At 41.0% G+C, this 15,162-nt stretch overlaps 1 protein-coding gene across 3 annotated transcripts in view; it reads left to right on the top strand.

The window, feature by feature from the left end:
• The first annotated feature begins 749 nt into the window (after nucleotides 1-749).
• POLA1 (DNA polymerase alpha 1, catalytic subunit) overlaps nucleotides 750-15,162 on the top strand; it is a 295,847-nt gene continuing 281,434 nt past the window's right edge. For all 3 annotated transcript variants that reach the window (XM_070366396.1, XM_070366398.1, XM_070366397.1), the window contains exons 1-6: nucleotides 750-903; nucleotides 5,652-5,776; nucleotides 8,201-8,297; nucleotides 9,701-9,781; nucleotides 14,158-14,273; nucleotides 14,999-15,061. In XM_070366396.1, the coding sequence (XP_070222497.1) occupies nucleotides 861-903; nucleotides 5,652-5,776; nucleotides 8,201-8,297; nucleotides 9,701-9,781; nucleotides 14,158-14,273; nucleotides 14,999-15,061 (525 nt within the window). In that variant the 5' untranslated portion in view covers nucleotides 750-860. The remainder of the gene's footprint in view (nucleotides 904-5,651; nucleotides 5,777-8,200; nucleotides 8,298-9,700; nucleotides 9,782-14,157; nucleotides 14,274-14,998; nucleotides 15,062-15,162) is intronic.

The following is a 15,162-nucleotide window of genomic DNA, read 5'->3' as shown; positions in this document are numbered from 1 at the left end:
TACAGGTTTCTCAAGAGGCAGGTCAGGTGGTCTGGTACGTCCATGTCTTTCAGAATTTTCCACAGTTTATTGTGGAAAATAAATTCCCTCTTATGCCCCCCCCCTTTTTTTCTCTAATTCCCTTTTAATGCTTCATAACATTGACATTTTCCAGGAACCCAGGCCAGATTTTTATAGATTAATCTACGTTTTAAATACATCTGATTGTTTCTCCATGGTTAGATTCAGGCATTTATTTGCAAGAAGACTATGTAGTTGATATTATTTTTTCCGAAGGGCATCACATCGGGAGGCCCGGAATTGGTGATGGTACTTTTGATCTTTTGGTTAAGTTGGTGCATATACCATAAATCACACAGCGACTGTGCTAGAATTCAGAGAAACAAAGTATCAGGCAAGACTCCGAATAGGCAGCAGGAGGCAGTGGTTTTTCCCAGGCTCCTCATAAACCCGTTCAACCACGCCCACCCTGCTGCCGCCCGCGCCTCTTTTGTCGGAAAATCAACCCTCAGAACCAGGAAGCCCCTGCGCCAACGAGCCCAGATCGTTCCCCAGCAGTATGGGTGCGCCTGCGCAGTGAGTTTTCAGGTGGCTCTTTTTCAACGCCCGACCGCTTCCTTTTTCTGCACTCAACTGCCGGCCCCCCGCTCGCTCTTTTCCCTAAGGGGTCATAACCGCGCGCCAAATGCGCGCCCGCGGGAAGGCCGAGGGTGGGGCGTCGCGCTTCGCGGCAAGTCAGTGGACTTTCGGGCGGAAGTCCGTAGCCTCTGGAGCCTCTGATTGGCTTTTTCGGTGATGTCTGTCTCGGCCCCCGCGCTAGTTTCGGGCTGGTTGGCGCGGAATCGGAAGACTCCAGCACCATGGCGCCCTTGCATGGCGAGGATTGCGAGCCCGGGGCGAACGGTGAGAGATGGTCCCGCGCGCAGGGTCCCGGGTTGGGAGTGCGGGGACTGTGGCATAATTGCGGGCTGTGGGAACTCTGTTTTATTTTTCCTCAGGAAGGCGCGCCCCCGGGTTGCTCCTCGGGTCACTTTGGGCGCGGACCTCGGACGTCCAGGGCTGGAACCTACCAGGCCTCGGACAGGGCTTCCTTGCAGGGCCGTTGGGTCCTGTCAAACCCGAGTAACTCCCTGCGGGGCTTTTTGTTTGGGAGGCTGCCTCACCACTGTCACTGCGGGTCTCCGCACTTGTCTGCCTCTTTATTTCTTCCGGTGACTCTCATCCCACGTGCTGGGCACACACCTTCACTACACTGACCCCGGTGGGACAGTCTTGACAAAGTATTTCTTTACTCCCGCTGGGAGTGGTGGGAACGTTGTTACATGGTAAAGAAGCAGGAAAGAAAGCTGTCACCTGAAGATACAAACGCGTTTTGTCTTTTTTTTAGGTAATGAGTTTCTGCTTTGTGCATTAACGATTTTTCTTTCAGGGTCTGTGGAAAGTTCTTAAAGGGCCGCATAGAAATAGTGCTCATCATCTAGTCATCTGAGGTGAAGCTTCTAAAAAAATGCTTCAGTTTAGCAGCATTTCGCATGCCCTGTATATTACTCCGTTTTCAGTGGTAATTTTCTATTTCCAAAAATAGAATATAGAAATGTAAATGGATTTTTCTGATTTTTGAGCAGTGTGCAACTAACGTGTGACTTCACTTCAGTGAACTTCTAACTTAAAATCAGGTGCTTCACTCTCTTAGCTCAAGCGTCACATCTCCCATCACTCAAGTACATCACCATTAATGAGAACTTGCGTCCTAATCAGATTCTTTTGCATTCCCCTAGTTGTGAATCACAGATTTCAATTTGTTCTTCTTGCCTTTCGCTTTTTAAGACAATTTGTTTTGGAGAGTCGACTAGCCTGGATTACAAATGGGATGTACGATATGAGTATGTGAATAGTCTTTACAGTCCTCCATCAGTGACATGCCACTAAGCCCTTTCTTCACCCTAAAAACTGTTCCTCCTCTGTGAACATCAAGAAATCACTCTTCGGAGGACACTGCAATCTTGAGATCCCTCTTAAGTCATGGTGTTGATTAAGTAGTGGCTGGGACTTGTGACTGGAATTTTTCTTTTCCTGCCAAGTTTGAAAGATTGTCACCAGAAAGACTTGCAGACTCTTGTCTGTCTGGTTTGGGGGAGGGTGGGGGGGGTACTCCAGATGTAATTGTGAACCAGATTTTTAAACTTCAGTAACTGGATTTTTTTTTTCATGCTAATTCTTTTTGGCTAATTTACCTACTTGAAGCATTGAAGACATATACCAAAAAGGAAAATTTAAGCTTTTTTTCCACCCCCTTAAGTGTTAGAAGGTGGGCTGGCAGTAAAAACTTGAAAGGCCTGTAAATAGCTGTTACTGTATATGAACATGGATCAGGGAGAGTTTAATGATTTAAAAAAGCAGGTACAGTGTTCAGCAAATATTTGTTACATACCTACCAGGTATAGGCATTCTATCAGGCTCTGGTGTTATAGTGGTAGGTAAGTTGGACATGGTTTTTGTCTTCATGGAATTGAGATGGTAAACATGTAATTATATGTGGTGCTATATTGAGGCTTCCCTGAGTGAGTGGCTTTGCTTTATTTTTGCCTTCTAGAAGCTAGACCCTGTTAGTGCTTAGTGTGGGGTGTCTGTATGTGTGTGTGATTATGCTGCATCTCTACACAAACACATTAAATGAGTTTGTTCTGTATTGCTGAGTACAAAGTAAGCCAGGTATCTTCATTTAATTCTAAACTTTATGAAGCAGACATGATTATCCCCATTTCACGTATGAGGACCCTGAGGCTGTGCATTAATCTCAGTCATTGGGTGTACTCTATAGGAACCAACTCTAGTTGACTGAAACTGAACAGGAATTTATCAGAAGAGTATCGTGGTGTTCAGAACCTCTGGAGAGCCAGCCTCCAAGCAGTGTAGCTAGGAACAGTGCTTCAAATCATGCCCCCAAAGTGGTTCATTGAGGAGGTTACTGCCAACCATGGCAAGTACTTGAAGTTAGAGCCTTCAGGTACCCTGGGACATTGCTGGCATTGTTGTTCCAGGTACTCAATCCTCCTGTAGCTATTGCTACTTCTAGAATCTTCCATTAGTCTTCCCCCTTTCCTTGTCATGCTAGCTTCTGATTTAAAGTCTGAGCAGATGTTTGTAATTGGAGGACCTATTTTATATACCCATGCCCTAGCTGCAGGGGCATAAGGGAGGAGGGATTTCACAGTTTCAATATTGGGCAACTTAAAAAAACAAGATACCTGGCCACCATGGCTCAGAAAGGTTAACCGGTTGTCTCATGTCACCCAGTAAGTGGCAGAGCCTGGTTGTGTTGCTGCTTCTAATCTCCGTTCTCCCACTCTATGCTCTCGTGTCCAGCTTACCTTCCACATTGACTTCCTCTTGGTTTCAGAATACGCCTTGCATTTTCATCCCTTTGTAGTTTGGCTCATGCCTTTTCCTTTGCTTGTGCCCCCTTGTTGCCCTGTACTCTGAGAGTGAAGTTCTATTCCTCTTTCTGTGTTGGAAACCTCCCCTTGTGAAGCCTTGTCTGATTTCCCAGGCAAAATTAATGGCTCCCTTTTCTATGTGTTCTCAGTACCCGGTTCTTACCTCTTATATGGCACGATCTTTATATGATGGTGGGAGCCTCAATTTTGCTTTCCTTGACTGGGAGCCCCTTGAGGACTCGCAGCTTTATCTTATTTGTAATTGTACCCCAAACTCTTTGAGTGGCACATCGTTGCCTGTGGAGTAAGTCTTTTTGAAAACCTATAGATTTTGTCAGGATAATCTGATAAAGGAGTCAGGGGGATCTTGAATGGAATACACTGAGGTCACTCCCAGGGGTCATGTTCAGTAATCTCCAAAACCTTGTTGTATAGGTCTGCTCACAATTTTTTGAAATCATTTGAGTGACACTCAAGATTTTGTGGCTGTCATCATTAAGTACCTGCATTCCTTAATGCTTTTCTGAAAATGGATTTAAAAGTCAAATGTGAAAGTCAAACAATAGACTGAGATATTATAAAGAGAGATTCCACTTCCAGAAAGCTAGGAAAAAAGTATCTCCAGTCACCTTTAAGACAGGTGAACAACAACAGTTGAAACTATTGCAACAGTTGAAACTATTGTAACAATTTATTGCCAGCACTTGGTACATGTTCTGTAAATTGCATCTTCTGCTTCAGTCAACACTTAGTCAAGGAGCTGAATGTTGTTATGAACATTCCAGTGGGGTTGGAGCTTTTAGGATGCCTGTTATCAATACTTCTCCTTTTCTGTGCTTACTTCTTTTTATAAAGTAATTAGCACCAAATACAATACAATATTCAATTTCACAGACATAGTGGCAGTCATGCTGAGCCTCAACTCGTGGCTGGCAGGCGGCACTGTCTTGCTTGCTTTGGGTATTCATCAGCTGGCATATGAAAGTCTTCATTCTGTGGGTGAAATCTTTTCAGTAACTGTGTGAAGTGGTCAGTTTATGATGACCCAAAGTGTGCATAATTCAAAAGTTGAATGACTGACCAGTGAGGCCCTCTGGTACTTCATTAATTTTCCACAAAACACATTTTAATCTTTGTGTTTTTCATCCTCCTCCTCTAATGTCATAACCAGCAGCATGAGATCTGGAAATCAGTGATGGAATCAAGAATCTCCTCAGTCATCTTGGTTAAATTCTCCCAACCCCCAATTTATCCTTCCTTTGAAATTCTAGGCATTTTATCTGTACTTCTGTTGGGGCATGTGTTTCTTCTAAAAGTTGTTCTATAGTTAGTTACTATTTGCAGGCATTCCTTGCTTTATTGTGCTTTAGATACTGCACTTAAAAAAATTTTTTTTAACAAATTGAAGGTTGTGGCAACCCTGCATCAAGCAAGTTTGTTGGCACCATTTCCCCAACAGACTTCGCTTATTACTTCATGTCCCTGCGTCACATTTTGGGAATTCTCACATTTTTCAATATTTGTTACAGTGATCTATGATCAGGGATCTTGGATGTTACTACTACAACTCACTGAAGGCTCAAATTATGGTTAACATTTTTAACAATCAAGAATTTTTGAAGATATAATGCTTTTGCACACTTAATAGACTATAGTGTAGTGTAAGCATAACTTTTATATGCCCTGGGAAATTTTAAAAAATTCACATGATTCACTTGATTGTAATATTCACTTTATTGGTTATGGTCTGGAACTGAACCCACTAGTATCTCGGAGGTCTGCCAGGAATCTCCCTTGTCAGACTGTAAGTTCTATGAGTCTGGGGCCCTGTCTTATCTTTGTGTCTCTCAGAGGGGCAGGTAATTTGTAAAGAGCGGGTGCTCCTCAAAGCCTTTCAAATGTTGATTAATAGAATACAAAATGAATTGTCCTTTTATAATCACTTAATGGCCTGTCATTTTGCTTGGAAAGGTTATGGACTAGGCTGGTCTCCCTTGAGTGTCTCCAGGGGAAATCAGTTGAATTTGGAATTTTTCTCCTAGAGGAAAAAAAATAACAGTTGCTTCAGCTGAGAATTTCCGCAGAGCCACAGGAGCTGCAGATTTTGTATAACATTGAACTTGTATATTAATACTGGCTAAAAACTATTGCTTTGTTTTTAAGGGAAAATAGCTGACAATTTTGTAATGTCTCATAAATTTGGCTTCTTTTCAGCTGTGTCAGATTCCAGGAGTCTTGTAGCTTCCCGATCCCGGAGAGAGAAGAAATCAAAGAAAGGGCGACAGCAAGCTCTGGAAAGACTGAAAAGGGCAAAAGCTGGTGAGAAGTATAAATATGAAGTAAGTAACCATTTTTTCCCTCTGTGATTCATCTAATTTAAGGCCTGTAGGTAATCTTATGTCACCTTTGTTGCTGATTAGAAATATGCATATATTTTAAGTTTCTTGTAATAGTAATTTCTTAATCTCAAGCACACTTGGACATGAGGCAGATTTACAGGTTTTGGGAGACTACTCACCCCTTAAAGTTCCTGTGAGTTACCTTACTGATGCTTTTAAAATCCTGAAATGAAAGTAGTCATGTTTTTTTTTTGCCTGCATCTCTGCTGAGTTCCGTGGCTTTTTTGAGGGAACTTTGAGATGCTTTTGCTTTACTTAGGAGGTGCTGAGCAGTGTGGCTGACTGAGCACTGCTTCTCCTTGGAGAGAACTACTTCGTAATCGCATATGCAAGGGGATCCTGGTGGGGGCTTGGACCTCCCCTCTGCTGTGTTCTGCGTGGACTGAATGTGATGTCCTTTTGGCTCTTTCCTTCTACCCACTACTGATGGCCTGGTAAAAAAGCAGAGTGGCTGCCATCTGTATAACGTTGTCGAGCTTCACCTCCAGGGTGCTCCCTGAATATTAATGTCTTCATAGCCTCACGGCTGGAAAGCCATTAATTAATATGAGAAAATAATAATAATAACAGCAACTAATGCAGTTTTTCAGCTAACACTGTTCTAAGTGCTTTAACATGTTCCGTTCTTTAATCTTTCCAATAATCATCTGAAGTTAGACACTATGATTAACAGCATTTCACATGGAAGGTATCTGAGGTCACAATGGCAGAGCCTTGATTGGAACCCAGGCAGCCTTGTTTGAGAATATGCCTGTTAACCGTGGCCCATTCTGTATTGGGCTATTAAGCAAGTAGAAGAGGATTCTTGTCATTTGGCACCATTCCTTCAAGTTAAGGGAGTCAACCGGATCATAAAGGGTTGCTAAAAGGATTACAGTAAATCATGAGTAAAGCATTTTTAATGTAGGTACTTTTGTAAAGGAGTTCTGTGGGGCATTTCAGATGTTGACACAATGTGACTGATTTCCCATTAATCACTGATGTTAATGGCATGGCTCTAAGAGTTCAAGCTGAGCAGTAGCAATGTTTTAGAGATCGAGTCAAAATGACTTTTTAACTCAAAATGATTTTTAAAAATAGTTTTCTGGTGTCTTTTTGATAGTCTGTAAATGAGTTGCTTAAATGAGAGGCAGAGTATGCCTAATAGACTTCAGGCAACAAAACTACCCTTGCCAGTTCCCTCTCCCCTGGAAGAGAACATTGGTCAGTACAGTAATATTAGTTGGACCAGTTTGTGCTTGGGTTGTCAAAAAACTTAATTTGGTAGGGCAGGTAATTTCTGTTACCAAGTGATCAAAGGCCTAATCAGTATTCGCCAGTGATCCCTGTAGAGCAAATTAAACAGGAGGTGACAGCTCAGCCTAATCCTGCAATTACTATAATCCCTGTAGGTGTGGCAGAAATCCAGTCAACTCTGCCCATCAGGCTCTCAAAGCTCTGTGTCCAGGTGTTTTTTCCCCTAGAGTCTTAGGTCTTCAGATGGAGCTGGTCGTTTCTTCCACCCCTCACTTGGAAAGGCAGAACTGTCAAGAGAAGAGGGGAATTTTTAGCAGGGTATGTTTAAGTTCTTGACCAAATTCTCACCTGGGACATTAATGGCCTGTCACCATGGCAGCCGTGGCAGTGGTGTGTGTCTCTCTGTGCTTTAACTGTGCTTAGGTGGTCTGCTCTCTTCATGTCAGTAGTTAGCGGAATTCTGACCTTCTGATGGTCAGGCAGCCTGTGTAATTACAGGTCTTGCCACTCTGCTCTTGCACTCGGTTTTTAACACCCCAAAATGGTTAGGATCAGTGGTAATACAAACAAGGATTACTCTAAAACCATTTGTAGTGCACCTGTAGAATACAGACTGTGTTTGTTTTCCTGGTTTTTGGAGGGGGATGGATGGGGGAGATTTTCCTTTGGAATTTCATTTGATCGGTTGAACAGTTATGGAGATTATTGTCTTTTTGTGGGGCACCATCAGCTAGCGGAAAGGGAGGCAGCATGTCTCACAGGTTTGCCAAGTACAGGAGAAACCAATCTTGAAATTACAAATGACTAATCCCCAAAGCAGCTAATAAAGAATTGGCTATAATTCAGTTTGTTTTTTATGAAGTAGATGAGTAATTGATGGTGTGACAAGTGTATTATGCTAATGGAATCATTTAATATCTTATGTTAACACCCACCTAAAAGGAATACTAAGTTAATTGATGTCTATTTAAGGAAAACCCTGCAGTGGTGTTGAATGTCAGAACTCATGATTTGGTTGCAGCTAACTCCTTCAGGCTGCCATTCCACTTTGAATTTGACAATTTTTTCATCAGAATTGTTTAACACTTTCACTCCACTTTGAGCTTTCTCAAACTTGTATGATGGCAGGTAGAGGACTTCACGAGTGTTTATGAAGAAGTTGATGAGGAACAGTACTCAAAGCTGGTTCAGGCCCGCCAGGATGACGACTGGATCGTGGATGACGGTATGTGGGAAGAAGCCACCTGCCAGACACTGTGTCAGTAGCTTTTCATAAGTTCTTATGCAACAGAGTTGCTTCTTTGCTTGGGCAGATAGATGTAAGGCACCTTTGGTTTGGATTTTTCTTAAATGCATGATTTGAGGGTATGGAAGCAGAACAATGGAAAGTTAGTTTTATTGAGGGGCATTTTGGAGAAACCAGACATATACCTCAGACTATAGTATAAATCCTCCAGGAAGTGACTGTGTAGGAGTTTGGAGGAATCTCATACCTGTGGGCTGTCTCCATCTGATGGGGTAGAGGAAAATATGTCATAGAATGGCTGTGAGGATTACACAAGACTGTACTCATGAAGAGTGACGTGGGCAGTGGAAAGCCCTGGGTAGACAGAGGCTGGTCCCCATGTTCTTATAGCCCTTGTGGAAAGCTCGGTGGTTCCTGTTTGTGGGATGTGACTTCTTGGGGGTGTGAGTGCCAACCACGCAACAGAGAAAGGGGGTGTAGACTGCGCCTGCCACTGTTTTATGTTCCTACTTCTGTAATTGGACTTGGTTCTATTCCCAACTTGAACTTGCAGACTAAGTTGCTTTTCTGGACTTCTGGTGATCTTGATTCTTTTTATTCTTCTGGTAGAGTAGAAGTCAGAGAAGGCAATGGCAGCCCACTCCAGTACTCTTGCCTGGAAACTCCCATGGATGGAGGAGCCTGGTAGGCTGCAGTCCCTGGGGTTGCAAAGAGTCGGACACGACTGAGCGACTTCACTTTCACTTTTCACTTCCATGCATTGGAGAAGGAAATGGCAACCCACTCCAGTGTTCTTGCCTGGAGAATCCCAGGGACGGGGGAGCCTGGTGGGCTGCTGTCTATGGGGTCACACAGAGTCGGACATGACTGAAGTGACTTAGCAACAGCAGCAGCAGAGAAGTAGTACTATAAAGCATCCTATTGTGGCAAACTTTGATCCTGTGGGCCAAATTATTTCCTAATTCACCTAAATAGGCATAATAAATAGCTGCTGATCCTTGAACAGCATGGGTTTAAACTGCTTGGATCCACTTATATGTGTGTGGCTATTTTTTGATAATAAATACAATAGTACTACACCATCTGTGGTTGTTTGAATCCGCAAGTGTAGGGGAGCTATAGATACTGATGGCTGACTGTAAGTTATACGTGGGTTAACTACCAAGTTGTGTGAGGGTCAGCTGTATATCTTTTGGTTTTGACTCAGAAAACCTGTGTGAAGGCTGTGTTTCATCTGACTTTTGGTTGAACAGGATTCTGCTGCATTTTAAAATGACGTGGACCAGGAGAGCATCTGATTGGGGATTTTTGTTTTTTTGTCATGGGCAAAATATTGGCTACATTTAGAAATTTGATCCTAATATGAAATTTTGTTCCTGCAGATGGTATTGGCTATGTGGAGGATGGCCGGGAAATTTTTGATGATGACCTTGAAGATGATGCTCTTGATTCCCATGAGAAAGGTACCTGCATTTTGTTTTTAAGAGGGCCATTTTGAGATTTAAGGAATTGTCTAAAATTTCGGATGACTTGGTACTTTGACACAGTTTCTTCAGGGAAAACGGACCTACCACAATTGTGTTTGAGTACAGAAAATGTTCTAATGTTGAAAGAAGTGTAGTTATGTAGAAAATTAAACACGGAAAGCAAAAACAACCAGGAAATGAAGTTTCACATCTCTCTATCCAAAGAGTTTAGTCTTACTTATTTTAGAATTTTCAGTGCTGTGGTCATTTTAGATTTGCTGATTTTGAGGGCTACAAGCATAAGTGATGTCTTTTCATTCCTGCTGAAGTTACTTAGGATTTTAGCTCTTTGATAGAAGCACAGTACAATAACAAGGCTTCGATTTTCTGTCAACTTGCTTTGTTTAATTGAAATTTAAAACGATATGAATGAATGTGTTATATTCTCATAGCTATCACAATCATTGGCAAAAAAAATTTTGAGTCAACAAGCCCGATTTCGTTCCTGTAAAATGAGAGGCGGAAATTTTCTTCATATTTTTTTTTTATTTAGTTCATTATTACCACCAAGTGATAGATCACTGGCCAACATTCTGTGGCTCACTTAGAGCTGGTTTATTTTAGAATAGCTTTACTGAGATATAATTAACATACCATACAATTCTGCTCAAGTGAACATTTTAGTGGCTTTAGTATAGTCACAGTAGTATAGCCATCACCATGATGACTTTCCTTACCTCAGAAGGAAATCATACCTGCACTATATAGCTCAAGCTAAGAATGGTAGGCTTTTACCTTTTTAATGAGTGTTTAAAAAAAGAAGAAAAGTGGAAAGAAAAATATGCAACAGCTTAAGAGACATGTGGCCACAAAGCCTGAAATCTGCTCTCTCACCCTTATCAGAAAGTCTGGACCTTAATTTGTACATTGTTGACATTTTGTGACATTTGTTTACTTTGTCCCTCTTCTACCTTCCCAGACATATACACACAGGCTTTGTTTTTGGTGAATTTATTGAAACTAAGTTGTAGACAGCACAACACTTAACTCTCCATGTTTCAGTGGTGATCTCATAAGAACAAGGGCTTGTCTCCTTAGCTGCAGTACCATTTTCATGATATTATCTAAGATTTTATCCTGATTAAGATCCCCCAGTTAGTCCAATAATACCTTTTATAGCTGTTTTTAGAAGTGCAGTCTCCATTTGGATTTTCATGTCTCTTTAGTCTTATTTAGCAGAGCAGCACCATCCCTCCTCTCTTCCCCATCTGGTCTTTCATGACACTGACATTTTTAAAGGGATAAGGGAATTCCTTGGCTGTCCAGTGGTTAGGATTTCACACTTTCACTGCCAAGGGCATGGGTTCCATCCCTGATGGAGAAGTAAGATCTAAGATCCCGCAAGCCACAAGTGTTTGGCCGAAAAAAAACAAAAAAAAAAAACCCAAAAAAACCTACATAAACAAACAAATCAAAACAGGAGCTCTAAAATTGTGGAAAAATTTCATCTCAAATGTTGACTCCTGTTCTTTCTTTGTTTCCTGTTGTTGTTCTGTCTTATACCTGCTAATGTAGACTGTGATATTAAAGCCCCTTAGTGAAGCCTTCCTTGCTAGTCAAACCAGTATTGACCTTCTCTTTTGAGGCTCTTTATTAGGACCTGAATTTTGTTTACTAAACATTTTGACCATTGCCTATATTTGCTCTTCAAACTGCTCCAAATGATCTCTTGACAAAATTAAATTCCCCTGTCTTATGTTTTTCACAAATGTGCTATATCTTTTCATATTCTTAGGCACATTAAAAATATATAACAGAAAATTTATCATCTGTGACATTTCGTGCATCAACAGTGTTTGTACTCATGACCAGAACATTTTCTCATCCCAGATGGAAACCCATACTCATTAAGCAGTCATTCCTCAGTCTTCCTTCCCTCAGCTCTGGCAACTACTGATATGCTTTCTGTCTCTGAATTTGCCTGTTTTGAGTATTTCATAGAGTTGGAATTATGCAATATGTGACTATTTGTTTCTGGCCTGTTTCATTTAGCACAGTGTTTTCAAGGTTCATTCGTGTTACGCGTGAATCAGTATTTCATTCCTTTTCAGGGCTACTATCAGATTGCAAGGATAGACCACATTTCATTTATTCATTTATTAGTTAGAGGCCACTTGGGTTGTTTCCTTCTTTCAATTACTGTGAACAGTGCTGATATGAAGTTTTGTGTACCAGTTTTTGTTTGAACACTTGTTTTTAATTCTTTTGGGCGTATGCCCAGAAATGGAATTCTGTATACGTATTTTAATTTCCTTTTCTTTCTTACACAAAAGATATTTTCTATAGATGCTTTTGTACTTGGCATTTTTTCACTTAAGAAGATATCCTGAAAATCAGTTCATATCCTCACTTAGAGAGCGTTCTTCCTTGCTTGCTCATTTCTGTATGGCTGCATAGTATTCCATCAATGGTTGTACCATGGTTTGTTCAGATGGTTTACTTGAGTGGACATTTAGATTTTCAGTAATTAGCTCTTGCAGATGATACCACATTGAATAACTGCATACAGTATTTTCCTCAGGGAAAATTTGTTGAGGTGGAATTGCTGGCTTAGAGAATACATGCACATAAAGTTTCATGAGATAGTTCCAAATTCTTCTCCATAGGAATTGTGCCATTTTACACTCCTGTGAGCAACATTTGAGTGTCCATTTAGACACCATGGCCTCGCCAAGAAAATGTATTGTCAAGCTTTTAAAATTTTTGACCCTCTAATATATGAGAAATGACATTTGCATTTCTTTTACACATGAAGTTGGGCATCTTTCATAAAACTTCATAGTATTTTTTAACATGAACCATGTGTTCATGTTTATTGCCCACATTCCCTTTGGGTTCTGCATTTTTTTTTTTTTTAATACCAGTGAAGTTGTTTTTTTTCCTCTGCAAAACATATTGCAAAAATTTTCTCCTCTTTGGTCTTTAAACCTGTTTCTGATATAATTGCATTTATCATTCCTTTCTTTTTTCTTGCAGATGGATTTTGAATCATAGTTAGAAAGACTTGCCCCACAGCCAGGTTACAAGGAATTTGCCTTTTTTATTAAAGTACTTGTATAACTTCATTTTAAAAATTTTGACCTGTGGTCTGTTTGGAGTTCAACTTGTGATTTGCAGGATCTTAGTTTCCCAACCAGGGATTGAACCTGGACCCCTGGTGGTGAACGTACTGAGTCCTAACCACTGGACAACCAGGGAATTCTCCCGTATGGTGTTTATACTGATTTATTTCTTTACAAATGGGTGAAAGTGTTAATAGCTCAGTTGTGTCAGACTCTTTGACCCCTTGGACTATAGCCTGCCAGGCTCATCTGTCCATGGAATTCTCCAGGCAAGAATACTGGAATGGGTTGCCATTCCCTTCTCCAGGGGCTGTTCCCAATCCAGGGATCGAACCCAGGTCTCCTGCATTGCAAGCAAATGATTTACCATCGAGCCACCAGGGAGGCCACAAATGAGTAGCCAACTCATGAAACTATGAAAACGTTCATTTTTTCTCAGTGATTTGAGATGTCGCTTTTATTCTGTGTTAAATTTCCATAAGTAATTTGGGCTTTTTCTGGCTCCATATTGTATTTCATCTGGTCTGTCTGTCTATTCGTATGCCACTACCACACTATGTTATCTATTCACTCTGGGTCTTTGGTAGGTGCAGGCTGCTCTGGGATGAGTCAGAAAGCAAGAGTAAAATTGACAGTAGTAGAGGAGTTTGCAGGTAGTTTCTACATGCCCAGAAGAGAAAACATGGCACAAGTTGTTCTTTATGGAGCAAGTGTCTGCATGCTGTTAAGTATTGCTAGGACCTGTTGTTACATGTCCAGCTACTGTTGCTCATAAAATGGAAACTAGGATGCTACAGTATCACAACTGGTAGTCTTCTTTCTTCATAGTTCAATTTTCTTGTCAGGGTCAGTATCACACTAAAATGATGATCTCATGAAGGCTGCAAAGCTAATCCCCTGGTTCCAGATGAGCTTGATCTTTTTATTTCTATGGGAAAATAAACCCCACCTTTTAAAAAGCTTTCTGTTCACATTAACAATAACGATCAAACAGTCTCAGTAACTCATCTTGATATTTTACTGGCCTTTCTTCCATTTTTATAGTAACATTCAGTCCAAGTTTCCGTGAATTCAGCCCATTTAAAAGATTATTTTCTATGTACCTTGCATAAAATTTCAGTTTTGTGTTTTGAATTTTTAACATTTTGCTTGTCAGAGTCTCATATACAGAGGGCAGGTGACCATGCTTTTTTTGGTTTTCCATTTTGATTTTTGCTGTTGCGTGTTTCTAAATAAATTCTCTTCCAACAGGAAAAGATAATAAAGCATGCAACAAAGATAAGAGGACTGTTAAGAGGGCTGCTGTGACAAAACCGAACAACATCAAATCAATGTTCATTGCCAGTGCTGGGAGGAAAACTGTAGATGTGAGTCTCATGTTTTCTTGTATTTGCCTGTTCCTTTGTGCAGCAAAGATTCCTGTTTGTTCATAGTTTACCTTTTTTGTCAGATTCCCCGTAGCTGTAAACAAATGATCTCCTGAAGGCTGCCAGGCTAGTCCCCTGGTTTCAGATGAGCTTGATCTTTGATTATATTTAACATTTGATTATATAGATAATAGATGCCCAGTATGTTTTTGTTTTGTTTTTTTATTTTTTATATATTTTTTGGTCACACTGCATGGCTTGTGGGGTCTTAGTTCCCCGAACAGGGATCAAACCCTCTCAGTGAAAGTACCACGTCCTAACCACTGGACTGCCAGGGAGGTCCCAATATGTTTGAACTCAAATATTTGAGTATTACTTTCCCAATCTCAGTCACTAAGTTCAGTGTAGATTTCTGGGTAGATTGAGGCATCTCCTATCTCAGTGGTTGTGACTTGGAGATAGAAGAGAAAACCAGAAAGCTGAACTGACTGTGTTTATTTTGGTGATTAGCAGGAGGATTATGGAATAAAGCAGAAAACAGAGGGCAGGGGCTTGGGGTTTAGGAATTATGTTCAGGTCAGTGGTGGTAAAGATCTGTGAATAGTAGAGAAGTCCTCAGAGTGAGGGTTGAAGAGTGACTGGCCAGGTTCTTCCTTTCCCTGATCCTTACTCTGAAAATGTGAAGTGCAGGACTTTCTCATTCTCTCTGCCTTTTTAATTTCCAGAAAGCTGTTGACTTGTCCAAGGATGATCTGTTAGGTGACATTCTACAGGACCTGAACACTGAGGTAAGTGAATCTCCAGGAGTTGTCAAATTTTCAGGTTAACCTGGGCTGAAGAAACAATTCAGTAATTAATATGAAACAGACTTAATTGCTAGAAAGCGCAA

Source organism: Bos mutus, chromosome X (genome assembly GCF_027580195.1).
Source record: "Bos mutus isolate GX-2022 chromosome X, NWIPB_WYAK_1.1, whole genome shotgun sequence".
In the NCBI taxonomy this organism is placed as follows: Eukaryota; Metazoa; Chordata; class Mammalia; order Artiodactyla; family Bovidae; genus Bos; species Bos mutus.
The sequence above is the reverse complement of the archived record's forward strand: the minus strand, read 5'-3'. Positions and strand labels throughout refer to the sequence as shown.